Consider the following 21051-nt stretch of genomic DNA (forward strand, 5'->3'; position numbering starts at 1 on the left):
TGATGCTTCTTCTGCTGTGTCTGAAGACAGCTACCATATACTTATATACATAAAATAATAATTCTTTAAAATAATAATAAACATTAAAGGTAGAAATGAAGGGTCTGGTTATTTGAGATAGAAATAACAGGTTTTATATTGACTTGATTTATAGCACATATAAGGAACTGGACAGATTGAGAAATAATTTTTAAATTTATATATTTTTGCTCTTTAATCTTTTGTTAAAATCCAGACTTAATCCCCCCTCCCGGTTTGCCCCCGCAACCACTCCCCATCCCATACCTCCTTTACCCCCCAACCCCCATCTCCAAGAGGATGTTTCTCCATCCCCACCCCACCAGGCCTCCCCACTCCCTGGGGCCTTCAGTCTCTTGAGAGTTAGGCACATCTTCTCTGGCTGATCCCAGGCCAGGCAGTCCTCTGCTGTATATGTGTCGGGGGCCTCATATCAGCTGGTGTATATTGCCTGATTGGTGTGCCAGTGTCCGAGAGATCTCAGGGATCCAGGTCAGTTGAGTCTGCTGGTCTTCCCATGGGACCACCCTCCTCCTCTGCTTCTTCCAGCCTTTCCCTAATTCAACCACAGGGATCCCTGGCTTCTATCCATTGGTTGGGTACAAATATCTGCATCTGACTCTTTCAGCTGCTTGTTGGTCCTCTCAGAGGGCAGCCAGCTAGGCTCCTATCTACAAGCACACTATAGAATCAGTAACAGTGTCAGGGCCCAGGCCTCCCCTTGAGCTGGATTTCAATTTGGGCCTGTCACTGTACCTCCTTTCTCTCATGCTCTTCTCTAGTTTTTTTTTTTTTGTTGTTGTTGTTGTTTGTTTTTTGGATTTGTTTTTTTCGAGACAGGGTTTCTCTGTGTAGCCCTGGCTGTCCTGGAACTCACTCTGTAGACCAGGCTGACCTCGAGCTCAAAATATCTGCCTGCCTCTGCCTCCCAGAGTGCTGGGATTACAGGCATGCACCACCACCCCTGCCCAGCTGCTCTTCTCCATTTTTGTCCCTGCAGTTCCTTCAGACAGGAACAATTCTGAGTCAGAGCCTTTGACTGTGGGATGGCAACCCCATCCCTCCACTTGATGCCCTGTCTTTCTACTGGAAAGAGGACTCTACAAGTCCCCTCTCCCACTGTTGGCAGTTTTATCCAAGGTCCCTCCCTTTGAGTCCTGAGAGTCTCTCACTTCCCAGGTCTCTGGTACATTCTAGAGGGTCCTCCTACCTCCTACCTCCCAAGGTTACCTGTTTCCATTCTTTCTGATGGCCCTCAGTGCTTCAGCCCTGTTCCCCCCCTCCCCCCCCCCCACTACCTGATCATATTCCACCCTTCCCCTCCCTGTCCCTTCTTCTACCAGGGTCCCTCTCTCTCCTTCCCCCATGACTATTTTCTTCCCCTCCCAAGTGGGATTGAGGCATCCTCACTTGGGTTCTTGGGCTTGTTAGCCTTGAGTCCTGTGGGTTGTGTCCTGGGTATTCTGTATAACAGGTTTTATATTGACTTGATTTGTAGCACATTTGAGGAACTGGACAAATTGAGAAATTTAAAGATTTCATTCCTAGGCTTTTTACTTTAACACACTAGATGTGATGTGACATTTGTTTGATGAGAAAGACTAAGCGAAGGAAGGAATCCAGAGTTCTGCTTTAGCCATAGAAGGTGTGAGGATCAAGTAGTACTATCCATTACATAATTGGATATTTGCATCTAGAACTCAAGGGAGGCCTGTTATTGTACAAGTTAAGTAGTTTTACAGTTGTCAGTTATGTAAGTAGAGGAAAATCAGGGACATTGGAGTTTGGAAAGGTAGCATATTTTTTCTGTTAAGCTAGCTTTCCCAGCTTGTTTTTAAATAGCCAACTTATGGAATTCGGTATAGAATATTAGATCAAATAGGTAAAATGTGTCTGAATACATGTGTATAATTGAACACAATTTATGTGTATGGGTGTGTGTGTCAGTGTGAAATAAATTCTTATCCTTTGTATATATCTAGGTATCTTTCTCCTCTAAGATCGCCAAAGAAAAGAACTTCCACAACACGTGTAAATTCTGCTGCAAATACAGAGACACAAGCAGCCTCAGCCTTCCATATGCAGAAGCCATTAAAATCTACCTCCCTTTCCCTGTTTTACAAAAAAGGTCAGTAGAAGATTCCTTTCAAGAGCATAGACTCATGGAGTAGGTTAAGTTGTGGCTCCAGTACTTAGGATATATGACACTGATCATATCACTTGATATCTCTATGCCTTGGTTTCTTTGCTTATAAATGAAAAAACAAAGATAATTATATACTCTACAATAATATTAACTTACAGGGATTGGGGGGACAATTAGTGCATATAAAATGCTAGCTATATATAACATACATATATGTATGTTTGTGTATATATATATATATACATACATACATACATACATACATACATACATCAGGGGCTAGCTATATAGTACTACTACTATATATGCTATATAGTAAGCACTAGAAAATTCAACCTTAGTGTTCTTGCTTCCATTGTTTTGTCTTCAAATTAGAGTTTGGAAATTCACCAATATTACTTTGCTTTTCAAGTATGTGTTGAGTTTAGATAATACAATGTTATATTGCCCAGTACAGACATAATTTCTTGGATGTTCAGGACATTTAAGAAGCTTACTAATCAAGTTTCACAGCATTCTGTGGTTGTATAAGTGAGGAAATTGGGAATACCACATAGATTGTTTCATTCAGAAATCTACAGTAGGGCCATAAATGCTTTAACAATCCCTTCTCAAGTATGGCCTTTAGGGATAAAACTGTTACTTTTGGAGAGTTCTGTTTATGCAAGTCTTTAAAGGAACATCTTGAACCATGAGTAATATATAAAATACAGTTTATTTCTCTCAGAAGTTGTACTTGTAGTGGCACTCTTAAACTAAACTTTCTGTCATAGTCATTTTGCACCAGTACAGTTTACAATTTTCAAGTTTATGTTCCATTGGTATTTATAGATAAATGTATGGTATGAATTTTTCTTTTAGGATTTGGGAAAAAGAATAATCACTTGCAATTCCATTATTTAAAAAAAATGTCTCTAATATTGTTAATGGAAATTTCCAACATCTATGCTGAATAATTACCAACAGAACCAAAGCAAATCCTATTTTGTTTGCCTGATTTCACAAGATCATATGACCTTTCCCTTCTGCTTTGGTTTCATAATGTAATAGTTAATTCAGCAAGTATAATTGAGCCTTGTGTATGTAACACAGCTAAAACTAGGAATTATTTATTTAAAGTAAATATCCTTATTTAAGGAAATCTATTTAAGGTTAGGCTATTGTTTAAATGCTACTTAGAATATTATAAAGGAATGTAATGCTTCTAAGAAAAATCTACTCATAATTGAGAATGAAGAGTAAACAGGCTCCATTCCCCTCCCATCTGCAGTGTACCGTCTTGCATATCTCCGACTAAATACATTATGTGCGCGCCTTTTGTCTGACCACCCAGAGCTAGAGCACATCATCTGGACTCTGTTTCAGCATACATTGCAAAATGAGTATGAGCTCATGAGAGACCGACATTTGGACCAGGTAAGAGGATCAGTCACTTCACCATCATTTCTTCCTGCTTATTGTTAACTGTGTGCTGATATAAGTATCAGATTCAAATAAACAGATACATTAGCTTAGTAATATGTATTATCATATATTATATAATTTATATATAGTTACTTGTTGGGTACCATTTATAATGTTTTATATAGCTCTTACAAATTAGAGGTATATATTTTAATAGCTATTTAGTGACATAAACATTATTTACTTTTAAAAATTACCAAATACCCCATTAAGCATTGAACTTTTCTGTATTATGATAAGCTAGATTTCATTTTACTGTGGAAATGGCATGAGCCAGGGACCAGCCAACTATCTAACCATGAGTGACAGTATATGCCTATAATCACAACTATTTTTGAGAGGCTGAGACTAAAGACTCAAAAATTGGAGGACTTGCTAGCACTACATGATAAGTTCAAGACCCTAGACACTTCGTGAGACCCTGTCTCAAAATAAAATAATGATAAAGCTGGTAATGTAGCTTAGTGGTGAAGCATTTGCCATCATAAACAAAGTACTGGTGCTCTAATCCTAGTAATAAAGATTTAAAAAGAATCATATAGTCCAAAACAGGAAGGGAGGGGAAAGAAAGTGGGGCTTGTAAACAGAATAATCCCTCCCAGAGTCCATTCTCTTCTTAAAGGGGATAAAAAACTAACATTTGGAAGTGTGTAACAGGTTACTAATGTAATTCATATACATTCAAAGCATGCGTTTTAAATGCTGAATAATTACCAACAGAATTTAGCTGTTTAGTATATTTGTAGAGTTATAAAGCTACTAACACAATCTATTTTATTTTAAACCATTTTATCACACCTTAGAGAAACTCTGTTGTCTCTAAGAGCCCTCAACAACACAAATCTACTTTCTTTTTCTATAGATTTGCCAAATCTGGACATTTTATGTAACTAGAATCATATGTAGTTTCATGTTTAGGGTGTATATGTGTGTAGGGGTGTGTGTATATATGTGAGAGAGAGAGAGTGAGAGAAAATGACTGTGTGTGTGTGTGTGTGTATGTGAGAGAGAGAGAATGACTCTGTGTGTATGTGTGTGTGTGTGTGTGTGTGTGTGTAGGGGTGTGTGTATGTATGTGAGAGAGAGAGAATGACTGTGTGTGTGTGTGTGTGTGTGTGTGTGCGCGCGCGCTCAACAGGTGGACTGGGTAGGGTTTTGAGTTCCATGGCCTTGCAAATGCTAGGCAAATGTTCTACCACTGAGTTCCATTTCCAGCCTTGAGTTTGGCTTCTTTTATAGAGTACAGTTCAAGGTTCATCTGTGTTGTAGTTTCTGTCACATACCACATTATGTTTATAATTCATCAGTTGATTGAAACTTGATTGTTTCTTTGATCTATTATTAATAATATTATGAATATTCATATATAAGGCTTGTGAAACATGTTTTTATTTTTACTATGTATATGTAAGTAAGATTGCTTGGGTACATGATAAATCTTAAAACCTTTTTTAGAAATGGCTGTGATATTTTCTAAATCGTCTTTACCACTTTAATGTTTTAAAGTTTTTTTTTTTTAAGTATGTGGGGGTAAGGTGGGTGTTTCTGTGTGAGTCCATGCATGTTTGCAGTGCCTATGGAGGCCAGAGCCATTGGTTCCCCCAGAGCTGGGGTCACAGGCATATGTAGCTGATAGCTAACAATACTGAACATCTTCTTTAGAGAAGTGTGTATTAAAATCCTTTCTGAAAAAACAGCAAGATTCTTCCTCCCTGAGCATGGTGGTGCATAAGCAGGCCTCAAACTCATAGACAGTGGCCTAGGTCTGCCTCCTCATTTCTGGAATTAAAGGCACCAGCCACCATACCAGGCTGCAATGAATTTTTTAAAAATATGTTCTGTATATATCTTTTTCTATGAAATACATGTTCTGAAAATGTTTTATCCTCTGAGAAACTTCAGGTCATCTTTGGTTTTTCTGTTTGTTTTGGTTACTGGTGTTTTGATGTATAAACAAAAACATTGTTGAGTTGGATGGCATCAAGACCTTGGTTGTCCCAAGAGCTTGGTGCTCTCAGTTTTCCGTTTGTTTCAATCCACTTTGACTTAGTTTTGCAAGAGGGCAGGGGAGGACTTCTTCAGTTTGGTGTTGTAGTAATTAGTTATTCCAGCACCTCTCCCCACCCCCATCTTTCCTCCTACTCTTTCTCCTTGGTGTTAGTCCAGGGCCAACGCTTCCCTGAGCTCACCCGTCCCACACCATCCCTGGGAATGCGTCCTTTTCCCCTGCTTCTCTGTTGACAGCTGTTGAAGTCTATTGATTTTTTTAAGTGTACACATGTTTATTCCTGAGACTCATTTTTATCCTGTTTGTCCGTGTAGCTATTTTGGTGAGAATACACTGTCTTAGTTACTATAGCATTCTAATTTTTGGAATAAAGGGACACGAGTGTACTTTGTTCTTTTTGCAAGATCATTTTAACTGTTCTGAAACTTAAATTGCAATATGAATTTTAGGACTGACTTGTCATTTTCTCTGAAGATTTTGAAAGAAATTGCATTGAATAATATGTCAGTTTGAGGGATGGCGCATTTAGCATGAAGTCTTCAACCTTACATATGTGGTACCCTTCCACACGTCTAGGTTTTAATTTCTTTCAATAATGTTTTATAGTTTTCAGAAGACAAGTCTTACATTTATTTTATTAACTATATTCCTATGTATTCTATTCTCTTTAACAAAGGAAATTATTTTTATTTCATTGTTTTGTTGATTTTGGTGTCAGCAAAGTAATGGCTTCATAAAGTTAGTTGGGAACTTCTAATTTTAGAAGAATTTTTGAAGACTTGGTGTTGATATAGAGTCTGTTTTTTCTTCTTGAAATGTTGCTGAATTCACCAATGAGGTCCCATGGGTATGGGCTTTTGTTTGTGACTACTTATTGTTTAATAATTCAAAATTAACTTTTTCATTTTTTAGTCAGTATTGGCATTCTGCCTAGCTTTAGGAACTTTTACGTTTCATCTTAGTTATTTTAGTGGTACATAATTTCTCATAATATTCTCATATAATCCTCTTATTCCAGTGAGATTGGTAATGTTCCCAACATAAAAAATATTATAACTTAGCATATATTTGGATGTATAAGTTGCAGTGCACTATATTTTTAAATAGATATTTATTATTTTATGTTTCTACCACTTTCTATAAAAGAGAAATCCAGATTCCTAGAAATATATTTTATTGCAATTCAGAGTTTTATGAGTGATACTTGAAGATTTTAAAGTAGAAGAAAAATATCAGTTGGTATACTGCATCATCAGTAGAACTCTCAGTGTGATGCTAAGTCATCAGACACTGGACAGTAGAAATCTTTGGTCATAGCAGATGGGAGCAAAAATGTTATAGAAATGACAAACACTTTAATCAGGCCAAAAAAGTTCATATAGGTTTTAAAAATTGATATTTAAGGCCCCAGAGAATCAATTTCAAATCTTAGTTTTGCATTTTAAATAATGTTTTATTGAAAGATACCATATAGGAAATCCATTTATCATAAGGATCCATTCTAATAAAAATGAGTAACAAAATGGATCCACTCTACATTCAGATCACAGATGACAACATCGTTGGCAATGTAAGGTCTCTGTCAGCAGCACTTCTTTACTCCCCAGATTATTACATGTCACTTCAGTTGATAGCTTGAAACTTTTCACACAACCTTAAAAAGGTATTAATCATACAATTAGCTTATTCTGGTTTCAACACTTTTGATACAAACTAAAGAACTGGGGCCAAAGTCAGGGTACTTTACAAACTTGGCAGTCAGTCATGAGTAATTGAGTTAGCTGCTTGCATTTTGTTCTATATATACACAAATGTTTTGATTAAATACTTTACATGGACTTTAGAACAGCTCAAAATAAGGGGAAAATCAGAAGAAATTAAACTTCCTTCTTTTAATAATACTTTAAAAAGCGAGGTGAGATAATAAATCCTTCCTGTTCTGTCACACTGTCTTATTAGATTATGATGTGCTCAATGTACGGCATCTGCAAGGTGAAGAACATCGACCTCAAATTCAAAGTCATCGTAACTGCATACAAGGATCTTCCCCATGCTGCCCAGGAGGTAGGCATATGGAAAATAAGTCAGTACCCATCATTTACTTCAGTGTTAGAGAGCATAGCATATATTCTTACTTACTTTTATAATGTTGGCTAATTATTTGTAACTGAAGTGTAATTATAAAACTATGGCAAACTATGAAATCCAAGTCAATAGTTGACGTTCATAAATAATGCTATATTTGTATATAATAATAATAACTAGGATATTTGAAATAAATTTTGGCATAAAATATTAGTTTTTATTTTTCCACAGGAAAAGATACTGTAAGTAATTCCTTATAAAGACATAATAAAATTTCTGAGTACAAGCCCGTTTTGTGTCTCTTGTTTCCTCTACCATAGAGATGCTATCATGGTACACTTAGACACACTTAGTCTGACACACATTTTACACTATCCTGGAACACAGCAGTGAATCCTGGGTTATTGTTTCAGTCTGTCATTGTATTTTTCAAAAGTGACACGAACCATTTTGGGTTTGCTCATATATTTGGAGTTATTTTCTAAACTAGTTATATAGATTGCTTAACAGAGGGATTCCATAAGATTTCTTTAGTTTTACCTAGATAGTATTTACACAGTTTGGACCTGGTGTTCCGGGCCTATAATTTCGATTCAGATTGAGTGAGAAGAAGATATCACGTGTGTGAAGTTGCATAGCTAGTACCTGCTTATAAACAGAAAAGTGTTTGTAAAATCTACTCAGGAAATGTCTGTTTCTTGCAAGAGAGTGGTGTAGATGTTCTAAACCCTTTATTTTGGTTTTTCAAGACAGGGTTTCTCTGTGTAGTGCTGGCTGTCCTGGAACTCACTCTGTAGACCAGGCTGGCCTTGAACTCAGAAATCTGCCTGCCTCTGCCTCCCAAGTGCTGGGACTAAAGGCGTGCACCACCACTGTCCAGCTTCTAAACCTTTTAGATGAGGTGTTGAAGGCTGCTACAGGCCAGTGAATATTGTCTATATAGTAGTGGGGATGGTACTGGGCTTTGGTTAGCACAGCCTAACTCCCTTTCAGCATTCAGGCCAGCATTCTGTCTGTGGCTGCCAGGCCTCTTCTCTGGATCATCTTGGTGACATTTTACTTTAAATAGGGTCTCTATAATTGCAGTCTAAGGGAGCCTTTGTTAGATTATTGTTTTCTGTATAAAATGTGTTTTTTAATAAATCTATGTACAATTATATTTTAAAAGAAAACTTAAAGAGAAATTCTTAAATGTATTTAACATTTTCTTTCCTCAGACCTTTAAACGTGTTTTGATCAGAGAAGAGGAGTTTGATTCCATTATAGTATTCTATAACTCAGTTTTCATGCAGAGACTAAAAACAAATATTTTGCAGTATGCCTCCACCAGGGTATGTTGAAAATATTCTTTAATTGGAGAAATCTAATCACAAAGTAATGGATTCCACCAAAACATTACATCAATAATCTTTTTTTTTTTCCTTTTGTTTTGGGTCTAGCCTCCTACCTTGTCACCAATACCTCACATTCCTCGAAGCCCTTACAAGTTTTCTACTTCACCCTTGCGGATTCCTGGAGGTAACATCTATATATCACCCCTAAAGAGTCCTTACAAAATTTCAGAAGGTCTGCCAACACCCACAAAAATGACTCCAAGATCAAGGTTGGTGTTTCCTTTTTACGGGACAGCAGAAAACAGTTAATTCTGCACTTGGCGATTGTGATTTAAGCATGAAAATGGAAAGCTTTCTTAAAGTTCACGATGGGATAGGCTGCTGGACGTCCGATTCTTTATGTGCATGAAGTGAATGTGTGAAAATAATTGGGGGGGGCATCAAAAAGGTGTGTGCCTGGACAGGCTTGTGTGTCACTTGGGCTTGCCCAGCTGCTGAGGTTTCTTCTGTGTATAGCTTGAGAAAAAAATATTCACATGTGCCTCAAAATACTAGTAGCTCTGTAAGCCATCAGAGAAGGGTGTTTTAGGTTAATATGTTTGTTTGTTTGTTTGTTTGTTTGTTTTAGACAGGGTCTCACTATATAGCCCTTGGCTGGCCTAGAACTTGCTAAATAGTCTAGGTAGGGTACATATTCAGAGACCCACCTACCTCTACCTCCTGATTGCTGGGATTAAAGGTGTGTGCAGTCACACCCAGAATCTTCATTCAAAATTTACTGTAAATCTCAAGGATCATAGTGTTCTGCTTGTTATGAAAATGGAGTCATTAGGGCTGGCACCCATAAAACTAAGGACGTGAGTTTGAGTCCTGGATAGAAATAGAGAACCAGCTTCCAAAAGTTGTTCTCTGACTTTGAGACGCTTGCTCACACTCACACAGATCATACACACTCATAGAAATAATAATAAGTAAATACGTTTTGGAGTCTGGCTTTGAAGTCCTTCACTGAACTAATTATGTGTTATCATGGGCTACTTGAAACTGGCTGAATGTTTATATAGTAGAAGTCCAATTAACTAGTATAATTAATGCCATCTCATCAGAAGTTTTCAGTACATGTAGTTTATACCTGATGGGCAAGAAAGTAAATGAGAAGAAGCACTTTATTAGCTTTTTAGAAAAGTACCAGTGTAGTACATTGAATTACAGGAGTCATGCACACTTGTGATTACATTTTCAAACTTTGTAGAAAACTATGAAGTAAAACATAACTGGAAACATGGTGGAAGGCTCCTGTGTGTGTCCAGATCCCTCTCTGTTTATGCTGTGCTTTGTATCTGGTTATCTGTGTACAGGTGTCCTCAGCTCACTGTGTAACATGCTAAGATGTCACACCCTGTCTTCTTAAGTAAATTTACAGAGTCCCATGCTGCCACATGATATGGCCATGTATATTTAGGAAGTTTCTGATAGTGAAAAGTAAGTAATCCATACTATGATTATAATGATGGCTGTTTGCTGATCTTAATCAAAATCAGTTCTGTATTGCTATTCAGTTTTCCCATTAATTTATTAATTTATTCACTTTATATCCCAATTGCTACCCTCCCCTCTTCCCAGTTCCTACCTCCCCCAATTGCTGTTCTTAATTTTTTTCCCCCTTTGAAAGTATATCTTTCAATATGTAGCCCAGGGTAGCTTCACATTCACTGTTTGAGTCTCCCAGGTACAGGGATGAGATAACAAGTCAGCATGCACTGGTGCTCATTTCAGCCAGGGAAAAAGGTCATCATAAACATCCTAACTGCACATCATTGATGAGGCTTCAGAGAGCTGCAGTGTTTTGTTCATGCAGCATGCTTAGGTATTCTGGTTAATCAAATATGCATGGAAGGATGTCACTTACTAAAGAAATGGAGGACAGTAAAATCTACATAGCTACAACTTTATTGAGTTACATATAGAAATGCTTTTTTACCTTATCAAAAATATAAATTATTACTAAGACTAATATAACTAAGTCTGGTAACACAGACCTGTAATCTCAGCTGCTTAGGAGGCTAAAGCCAGAGAATCATGAACTCAAGGCCAACTCAGTGAGGCCAACTCAGTGAGACCCTGCCTTAAACTAAACGGTCAAAGGTTTGTGATAGAGCTCTAGTTTAACATAAAAAAGGCCCTAGTTTCAGTCCCCAGAATATGGTTGAAATGAAGACAAATGGAATAAGTATCTCTGATTATAGGATACATAACAAATAGCATTTACTATATACCAATAATTAAAATCTGGTTCTTACTTTATAAGCATACATTGTAAAATTATATTTAATGGGGTGAGCAGGGCTCGAATGCATGGCACACATGAGAAGGTCAGAAAACCGCTTTGTAGAATCTGTTTTCTCTGTACAGCTTTATGTGGGTTTCGGTGATGGAACCCAGGTTGTCAGGTGTGTGTAGCAGTTGTCTATATTTGCTGAGCCATCTCACCAGACCTTTTTTTATTGTTGTTTTGTTTTACATTTATTTTATCTACATGGGGCCATGCACGCTACTGTGAACGTGTGGGGTTAGAGCACAACTTGCTGGAGTCATTCTCCCCTGCCATGAGTTTCAGGGACTGAACCCAAGTTGTCAGGCACAGCCACAGTGCTTTACCTGCTAAGCCATCACCAGTACTGGTCTTTTAAATTTTATTTATTGACCTGTAAGTTTGTATCAAATGTAACTTAAATTAGGATGAAATTACCTTTGTTAATGTATGAAGAACTAAGTAAACATCTTAAACTTTTCTAAAAATCCTCTTTAACTGTAGGTCATGGCAGAATTATGCTCTGCAAACACAGAGTTCTTGTTGCAGAGAACTGGGATTCTCCATAGCTCAATAGAGAGCTGGGGTTGTAGCTCAGTAATAGAATGCATGACTAGTGTATTTGAGGCTTTGGGTTTGTTTTTCACACCAAAACAAACAACAGGCTACTTACTGGTTGCATCTTAATCCCACTAGCACTAGTACAACAGTCCCCTGATGATGTCCGGTGTCAGTGGTTACTAGTTGCATCTTAATCCCACTAGCACTAGTATAACAATCCCCTGATGATGTCCGGTGTCAGTGGTTGAAGGAACAGGGAGCCTTTGGTTTGTGGTGGTTGAGAGTGATGTACCTGTGTCTATCTCGGCACATCTGCACAGTCTGTGTCTAGTTCTCACAACTAACTCACATTTTATCTTAACTTGACAGAATCTTGGTCTCAATTGGTGAATCATTTGGGGTGAGTATTTCTTTATATGAACAATGGTATCGTGGAATGTTATATGAAATATACTAGACTAGATGCAAGAGTTATGTGCCCCTGCATCACCCTTTATTTAGTCTTCTGTTGTTGAACATCTTGTGTGGACATCAGTGACTTATATTGCAACTAAAAAAGAAAAAAGATTTTTGTAGTTCAAGTGATATTGCCTAGATAGGTCCTTTAGGCCGTCTCAGGTTTATTTTCAAATCAGTATTTGAATAATATAAAATTTAACTTTTAATAATATTCAAAATTGTGAAACCTCCAAGTTTTTTCTAAACATTTCTCTGAGATTATGTAATATACATGTAAATAGTCACTTATATGCTCATATAAAGTGTTTTTTTTATACACACAGTACTCCTAAAGCATAGCTGGTGTCATGCAGTTCAGTTCAATTTGATTGATTACCCAGTAGTCTTTGGATCCCACAGGTTCCAGGGCTCAGGTCATTAACGTCTCCCAGGTACCAGTCATAAGTGGCAAGTTCCTGGGTTATACCAATTTCTTAGCCAAACTGGCCAACAGTCAGGGAATCCCTGTAATATCCTTCCTTTCCAGTTTGACCATTTGCTAAGTTCGCAAAAGTCTGGGAAATGGTTTACTCACTGGCTGTAGCAGTTTATTACAAAAGATTCAGATGAGCACACGTAGGGTGATGTCCACTGGGGTTTCTAACCTATTCCTGTGGAGTCAGCAACTCCAGAGCTCTCCTAAGACTAATACTAAAGGATTGTATTTTGTACAAATAGTTGATTAATTAAATGTCTATCTATCTTCCCCATGCTGAAGGTTAAGAACTGTGGTTGGAAATTCCCAGCTTCTAACCAGGACTTGTCTTTCTGGCCCCATATTGATACTATCTAAGGGCCTATCAGGAGTCACTTTGTTAGAATAAAAGGTGGCCCTATCTTCCTTATCCTTTGGGAAGTTCCAAGGGTTTTAGGAGCAGGAGCAGAAGACAAAGGCCACATATCTTTCTAAGATACCACATGTATGTCTATAATCTCATATAAATGTTTACAAAAGTTTTGAAGACCAGTAACTTCTGGTTTGAACTGAGGAGCTCTGAACTGCAGCAGCACAGCCTCAGCTGCATGGCTCTGGCATGGCCTCCCTCCACATACCCTGCGCTCTAACACTCTCCATGGACTTACTCACCCCCACCTCCCATGCCCTTCTGCTTCCTCTCGGGACTAGTCTTTCTCTGATCAATAAAGAACTGAGATAGTGTAATGGAGCACAGGGTAAAGGCACTCTCTGCATAAGCCCGGTGGCCTGAGTTTGATCCTGAGAACCCACATGAAAGGTGGCAGGAGAAAACTGACTCCTAAAGTTTGTCCTCTTACGTTGGCCTGCGCACCACGGTACACATGCTTACATTCGCACACATCCTCCACACACATATAACAGTAATAAATACAGTTTTGTTTTTTAATAATTGGTTTCATGATTAGCCAAGTACAGTGGTTTATATCTGCAATCTCAGGAGACTGAGGCACAAGGATCAAGAATTTGTGATTACTTGAAAAATCAGTTCTCTCTAATGGAGTCTCTCTGAGGATACAAACTACACTTAAGGGCAGGTCCCATGCCCAGTAGTAGATACTTTACACAAAATAAACTCAGTGGCATCTTTGGAAGTTCCTTTGGAAGGAACCCATAGGGCTGTTTCTTTCTTTGTGTATATGTTACAGCTTTTGGTTTTAACGTGTGTCCCTGCATCTGTGTGTCCACCTCGTGCTTTTTCTCTGGCTCTTTTCCTTCTGTTTATTTGTTCTGTCATATTTTAGTTTGTTTCATTTTATTTATTATTATTCTTTAGATGCCTGTTTGTTTTCTAACAAGAAACAGAAAGGGTATACATTTCAATGGAGAGAAAATGGAGGGAATCTCAGGAGCTGGGAGAGGGGAACTGTAATCAAAATGTATTGTATGAACAACATCTAGTTTCAAAAAGAGAAAAAAGAGTCAAAAAGAGTTTGTGGCAAGCCTGGGCTACATGGTGATTTGTAGGCCAGCATGGGCTATATAGCATAAATGTTGTTTTAGGGGAAAACAAAAGAGAGGAAGAAAAGGGAAACAGAGGAAGAGAGGAGAAAGAACGAACAGCTGTGTGCATACCTGAACACACACTCTAGTGGTTCTGAACCCTCTTAGTACCACAACCCTTTACCACAGTTCCTCCTGGTATGGTGACCCCAACCATAACAGTATTTTTGTGGCTATATCATATTGTAATTTTGACACTGTTATGAATTGTAATAAATAATTTTGGAGATAGAGGTTTACCAAAGGGGTCTTGACCCACAGGTTGAAAACCACTGCTCTAGCAGTTGGTTGAAGTTTGTATGGTAAATAAAATATAAAAGTTCATTTTACAAATACTCAGCACTGTGACATCTGATTCAAGATGGGCTAGAGCTGATTCAAGATGGGCTGAGCTTCACAAAGGAGCTGTGGAATCATGCAGACACATCTCAAGTAAGGCAGATGCCTAACAGGCCATCAAACTTTTTGCTTACTACAGCCTGTAAAGCAATGGAGAAAATATCTATTCATCCACATATTAATAAGGCCACTTATTGATATAATAATGGGCTTAGTTTCTGTCATGTTGAATATGTACTCTAAATATATTTCCATTAAATGAAGCTGATCCTATCTGATGCACCAATCAGATCATATTTAACCTCTATCTGAAAGTCTGACTTCATTTGTTGGCTTAAGTAACACGTAATATGCATGCCTGGGACAGTCTTGAAATGGAAGCTAAGAGACATTGTTTCCACATACTTCTCTGCTGTGTGAGATCAGGTGGTGTGCCTGTTCTGGCATGTCTTACCAAGGTCCCTTGTCTTAGTAATACTGCCTGAACTAAAATTGTGAAGTCTTTAAATATTCAAGTAAAAGACCTTTATAAATTAGCAACAGTTCAACATATGCTATTATCAGTGATGGTTGTAATATAGCAACATCTCACATCTCAGCACACCTCTCAGGATGTAAATCGCAGCTCTTTCTGGCCTTCCCTCTTGCTATGTAATCCTCTAAATCAAAACTTTTTTAAAAAGTTTTTTTTTTTTAATTTCAGTTCTAGAAATATGATCTACCTTTACTATGAAAAAGTCCTAGTTTCATGTGTTGAGTCCCAGCAAGACCATAAGCTTAGCCAGTGCTTGACAGCACAGGGATGACCGAGAATCAGAGCTGTTTTGGAAAGATGGGAGGGTTCAGGAGGAGTGGGCTTTTAATGAAGGCAGAATGGCCATTGTTATGCTAATTGTTTTAAAACCTGTCACTTACTCCAGTAAGGCAGAGAATTAAAATAAAGAGATTATTCTGCCTAACTTTTGGTATTTCTCAAAATAAAATTTGCAGTGTTAACTTCAAAATGTTGCTATTTAATGGTTTAAATGGTTTAAAATAAGAACTTTAATTCATAGACATCCGAGAAGTTCCAGAAAATAAACCAGATGGTGTGTAATAGTGACAGAGTGCTCAAAAGAAGCGCTGAAGGTGGCAACCCCCCCAAACCACTGAAAAAGCTGCGCTTTGACATCGATGGATCCGATGAAGCAGATGGGAGGTAGGAGCCATGGAGATGCTTGCTCCAGGTAGTCAAGCAGAGCACAGAGCCAGTGCCAGCACTGTCCCGAGTCCCCTCAGGCCCTGGACTGCTAGTTTTCCACTTTGTGAGAACAACTTAGAGAATAGATTTGAACCAAAGTGGCCCATGCCTTTAATCCCAACACTTGGGAGGCAGAGGACGCTGATCTCTTGGGAGGTCAAAGGCAGCCAGAGCTAGCTACAAAGTGAGAACTTGTCTGGAATAAACGAGAGAAAACAACATACTAAGTGTAAATTGGTACAGTGGAAAGCACCATGCAAATCTGCCATCTATAAATTCACGGCAACTTCCATATTAGAAGTCTAAACTTGGACTTACACAGCTATTAATACAAATTTGTTAGTTTTAACATTAAATTAAAAAAATTCTTACTCTTAAAAAATACTAAATTGTGCTTTATAGGAACCACTAAAAGCCGGGCGGTAATGGTGCACACCTTTAGTCCCAGCACTTGGGAGGCAGAGGCAGGCGGATTTCTGGGTTCGAGGCCAGCCTGGTCTACAGAGTGAGTTTCAGGACAGCCAGGGCTACACAGAGAAACCCTGTCTCAATAAAACAAAACAAGCAAACAAAAAAAAAAAAAGCCCCACTAAAAATGTATAAGATCATAAATTTGTAGCATCTTTTTTTAGATTACTTAAGAAGCTTTTGAAATTAAACCAAAATAATAGCATAAAATGTCATTGAAAGCAACAGAGTTACTAGGAAGTTGCATGCATGCTTTTGAAATGTGTTTTTCCCCCCATCTACAGTAAACATCTCCCGGCGGAGTCCAAATTCCAGCAGAAACTGGCAGAAATGAGTAAGTTCTCACTGTCTTACTTTGCAAACAGGGAAGGCGCAGTTGATCTCACTGAAGAAAGCCTTTTTACTCTGAAGGAATCCACACATTATTCCTTCAAGTGGCAGTTATTTATGCATTTAAAAAGTAGTTCACCCAGGAGTATACAATTTACCTCTCACATTGGCAGACTGAGAGTATTTTACAAAGTGCAGGTCTTTGAATAGTCTTAAACTTTGAATAGTATTAAACTGATGTTGATCTGTACTTTAAAATATTACTTTTTGAAATACATGTATGCAATATGATCTGATGATGCCCTCCCCTCACTGCCTGTCTGCCCACTATCCCAGGCTCCTCCCCAGCTGCCCTCATAGTTTTATCTCCTCTTCCTTTTCCATATCCACTGAGTCCAGTCAGAGCAGGTGGCATGCAGACAACTTTAGGGCTTCCCATGGAGCACGCACAGACCACCGGGGGCTTGTTAAACTTCCTTAATCTCCTGGCTTGCAGACAGTTTCAAACAGAGGTTTTTATTACTGGAAGTTAGTTTTTGGAAATTAAGATCAGGTCTGTCAGTGTGACAGCAATTTGGAATGGTGGGGTGAGGGGTTGTCACTGAGTAGCAGAGAGTTTGCTGCCTAGTGTCCACAAGGACTTGAGTTACATTCTCTGCACTGCAGCAGAGACTGTACATATACAATAAATCAAGAAAGTGAATGTTATTTTTAGAATATTATGACAAAATAAATTTCACTCTAAGCTATTATGAGACCATAAAAATTGAGTAGATGGAAGGAAGCGGTCTTTGCCAAGTGTTTTGGTTGTCTTGGGCACACAACTGTAGTAGTAAGTGTAGCTGCTGCAAGTCCAGGCAAAGAGAGGGACTGAGAACGAGTGGCAGTATTTAGGAGCTCGTAGGAGGCAGTGCTGGAGAGGACGATGAGGACATACAGGCAGCCCCCGGACATGCGTGGCGACTGCCACAGAAAGAACACTACAGAACTAGACTTCTGCTGACTACTTTTTAAAGCCCTTCTCCCTTAAGTGTGTAGTTTGAACCAAAATTAAATATGCTAGCCACTTAAAATACTAGTTATATGAATTAATACATTTCTATTTTATCTTTTAAAGTTTTGTGTGCCCCCCATCCCACCTAATAAGACCCCATGTACAGACCAAAAAGCTGAGCGTGGCAGACATGGTAGGTCACCCCTGGCCCACTTACCCAGCATCCTCTTGGCACTATTAATAGTCCCTGTTGCTTTTCCAGCTTCTACTCGAACACGAATGCAAAGGCAGAAGATGAATGATAGCATGGATATCTCAAACAAGGAGGAAAAGTGAGGCTCTCAGGACCCCGGACACTGTAGACCCTGGGGAACCTGACTCATTTCATGGATGTGACTGTGGTTCCCAGGGTCTGCCAAAGTTATAGATATAAAATGTGCAGGTACAAGCTGAATATTTGTGTGGGTGATTCGTAAGCCACTTCAATGTTGTAATCAATGGTATAGAATTGATAGTACACAAGATTGAGAATCTTGTGCAGATCATGCCATTTAAAATATGAAAGCAGATTGTTTGCATTTTCAACATGAGCCTGCTGCCCTCAGAAGTGAGGCTGCCTCTGGAGGGGGTCCTCACAACTCCCTTACGTCTGGCTGACTACTTTGCCTTTCCTCGTGGCACATGTGTGATGTTTGCTCTTGGTTTTATTAATTTATATGTATTTTTTTTAATTTAACGTGAATACCCTTAGAAAATGTGTCTTGTCTTCCAAATGCAAGTTGATTGACTGTCCACATTCAACCAAATTATCTTGAATATTCTACTGAAACAGATTGTTACAAACTAGGGAAAAGTACTGATTTCTACATATTGGACTTATTTTAATATTAGAATCTAATGTGCCGTGTGTTTGTTTCACATACTTTACCTTTGAAATACAAGCAAAAAAAGTATAAACCTATGATACTGTCTTACTACTGACACAGATTTCATACCTCAGACCCACTAAGAACCAATTCTTTTATTCATCCAACTCATACTTTAAACTGAAGACTATTGATAATACTCCAGGTTTTTTTTTTCCTTTTAATCATTCAGATCACTGAATTTATAAGTACCCATGTAGTACTTGAAAGTCAAGTCTGGCCACAACTGTGCTTCAGAGGACCCTAGTACAGTACAACCCAAGTGCACTTTCTAATGTTTCTAGGTCCTGAAGAATCAAGATACAAATTATGTTCTACAAGCAGACTGTTAATTATAGGAGCCTTCAGTGTATTTTCTCATAGCAGTGTCTAATTACATCTCAGCAGTTTACTCTGCTCTTCTTCATCTGGGAAGGTTTCTGTTCTCTCTGGAATGATCTGTCTTCCAGGGTCTTTTGAACTGGCAGGTATCCATTTTTTAAGCCAATCTGGTCTAATAACACTGGCTTCTTCAAAGCCACGCCATTTCTAGTCCCGCTGTGCAGAAGCTTCAGATTAAAATAGCTGCATTGAAAAAAGAGGCACTCCCTTCGCCCCTCCACCTAAAGGTGTATTTAAATTATCTTGTGGGATTAACTTATTTAGAGATGGTATAATTTAAAATAGGTGATATTTAAGGTTGCATCAGCTAGCATTTAAGAAAATCACTTTTTCTAAACTCCATACTTTTTGAAAAGAAATCTGGTCTTGTTAGAAAACGAATTTCTGTTTTGTCCTCAATTTAGTTTCAGTTTTACTAGTTTGATCTTGATAACAAAAGCAATAGACAGCTTCTTCCATTTCTTCATTAAGTTTTGCATGATCATCACACAGATTAGTTAGGTTTTAGGTCAAGGGCTTTCCACACTTCTAGGTCTTTTGCTAGTAACTTCATGTTAGAATTAGTGACAGAATCATAGGAATTTTCAGAGATCCTGCATTGAGATTTCTTAAAGCTGCAGATACTGCACTATTGGTTTTGTTTTGTACTGGTTAAAACTATACATTCAAATTGCTATGTTCCTATTTTCTATAATAGTTCGTCTATTTTAAAATAAACTAGTTGTTAAGAGCCTTACTGGTGTGATGCGGTGTCTAAGTGTTTTCTGTATCCAAGCTTTTTCCTCACAGCTTATCCATTCTGATGACCCTCAGATTTATAGAAATGTGCTTTTATGCATATATATGGTATGTATTATATAGTAATATATATTAATTCTGTTCCCTTTTGCCTTCTTTTTTATGAAATGAATTTGCTTTAAAGGCTGTATGCTTTGTGAGACCCTGTCAGAAACAGGAAAAAGGAGACTGAAAATTCAAAAGCAACTCACACAGTAGGGCATGAGGAAGACTGAGATGGGACAGGAGGTGGGTACCTTGTGGCCAGCTGCTGGCTACAGAACCTTCCCACATTTGAAGAATACTTTTTTTGATAAACAGCAAATCTAACCAAACATGAAAATAAATGAGAAGAGACTCATATACAGTAGTGAGATAGTGAGGACTTGTTGGCTTTAGACATGGACTGAGCTTCAGAACAAGAGATATCTATGGATCCTCTGCCAGACAAGGATAAGAAGACAGAAGATAAGACAGGACCACACTGTGGTGCAAATACTTGGAACCACAGCAGCGGAGGCAGGAGGGTATGTGTAGAAAGCCAGCCTGGGTTACACAGATGTCAAACATAAAAGTTTTAAAGAGGTGGAGAGGAGATAGAGTGGGGAAATGTTAACAAAATATATATCTGAGAAAGGTCTGTTAACCTAAAATATACAAAGAACAGCAAATATAAAGTTCAACAAAATAACAGGTTAATTTAAAAATGATCCAAAGGCCTGCCCAGATAGATCACCAGAGAAGGAGATGTCAAATAAGTGCATGCAGTGACAGTGCACATCATACACAATCTAGGGGATGCACAGGAAGTCAACAGCAGCGCTACACACCAGCTAGAATGGTTAGAATTTGGACTGCCTTCACTACCAAAGGCTGGGGACAACAGAACTCTCCTTCATCACTAGTGGGAAGACTTCTCAGCAGTGTTTTACGAAACTAAACACAACCTTACCCTAAGAACACACAGTCATGTGCCTTGTGATTTGTTTACTAAAAGGAACTGAGAATGTGTCTACATAAAACCTGTACAATTATTTGACCACTTCCTCACAATTGACAAACCCTGGAAGCAACCAAGATACCTTTAAATAAGTTAATGGATAAACTTGTAAATTCAGAGAGTAGAACTATTATTCAGCACTGAAAAAAACTATTAAGTCATGGAAAGAGAATGAAGCAATCTTTAGAATCTA

The 21051-nt window shown here is 38.2% G+C and overlaps 1 protein-coding gene across 2 annotated transcripts in view; it reads left to right on the forward strand.

The window, feature by feature from the left end:
• The window catches only part of Rb1 (RB transcriptional corepressor 1), a 134002-nt gene extending 114185 nt beyond the window's left edge, over positions 1 to 19817 (forward strand). The window contains exons 19-28 of one of the 2 annotated variants that reach the window (XM_052190961.1): positions 2001 to 2146; positions 3435 to 3580; positions 7596 to 7700; positions 8939 to 9052; positions 9161 to 9324; positions 12297 to 12327; positions 15798 to 15940; positions 16735 to 16784; positions 16912 to 16921; positions 18028 to 19817. In XM_052190961.1, the coding sequence (XP_052046921.1) occupies positions 2001 to 2146; positions 3435 to 3580; positions 7596 to 7700; positions 8939 to 9052; positions 9161 to 9324; positions 12297 to 12327; positions 15798 to 15940; positions 16735 to 16784; positions 16912 to 16921; positions 18028 to 18076 (958 nt within the window). In that variant the 3' untranslated portion in view covers positions 18077 to 19817. The remainder of the gene's footprint in view (positions 1 to 2000; positions 2147 to 3434; positions 3581 to 7595; positions 7701 to 8938; positions 9053 to 9160; positions 9325 to 12296; positions 12328 to 15797; positions 15941 to 16734; positions 16785 to 16911; positions 16922 to 18027) is intronic. The other variant, XM_052190960.1, reaches the window with a different exon arrangement.
• The last annotated feature ends 1234 nt before the right edge of the window (positions 19818 to 21051 follow it).

Source organism: Apodemus sylvaticus, chromosome 8 (assembly GCF_947179515.1).
Source record: "Apodemus sylvaticus chromosome 8, mApoSyl1.1, whole genome shotgun sequence".
Classification (NCBI taxonomy): Eukaryota; Metazoa; Chordata; class Mammalia; order Rodentia; family Muridae; genus Apodemus; species Apodemus sylvaticus.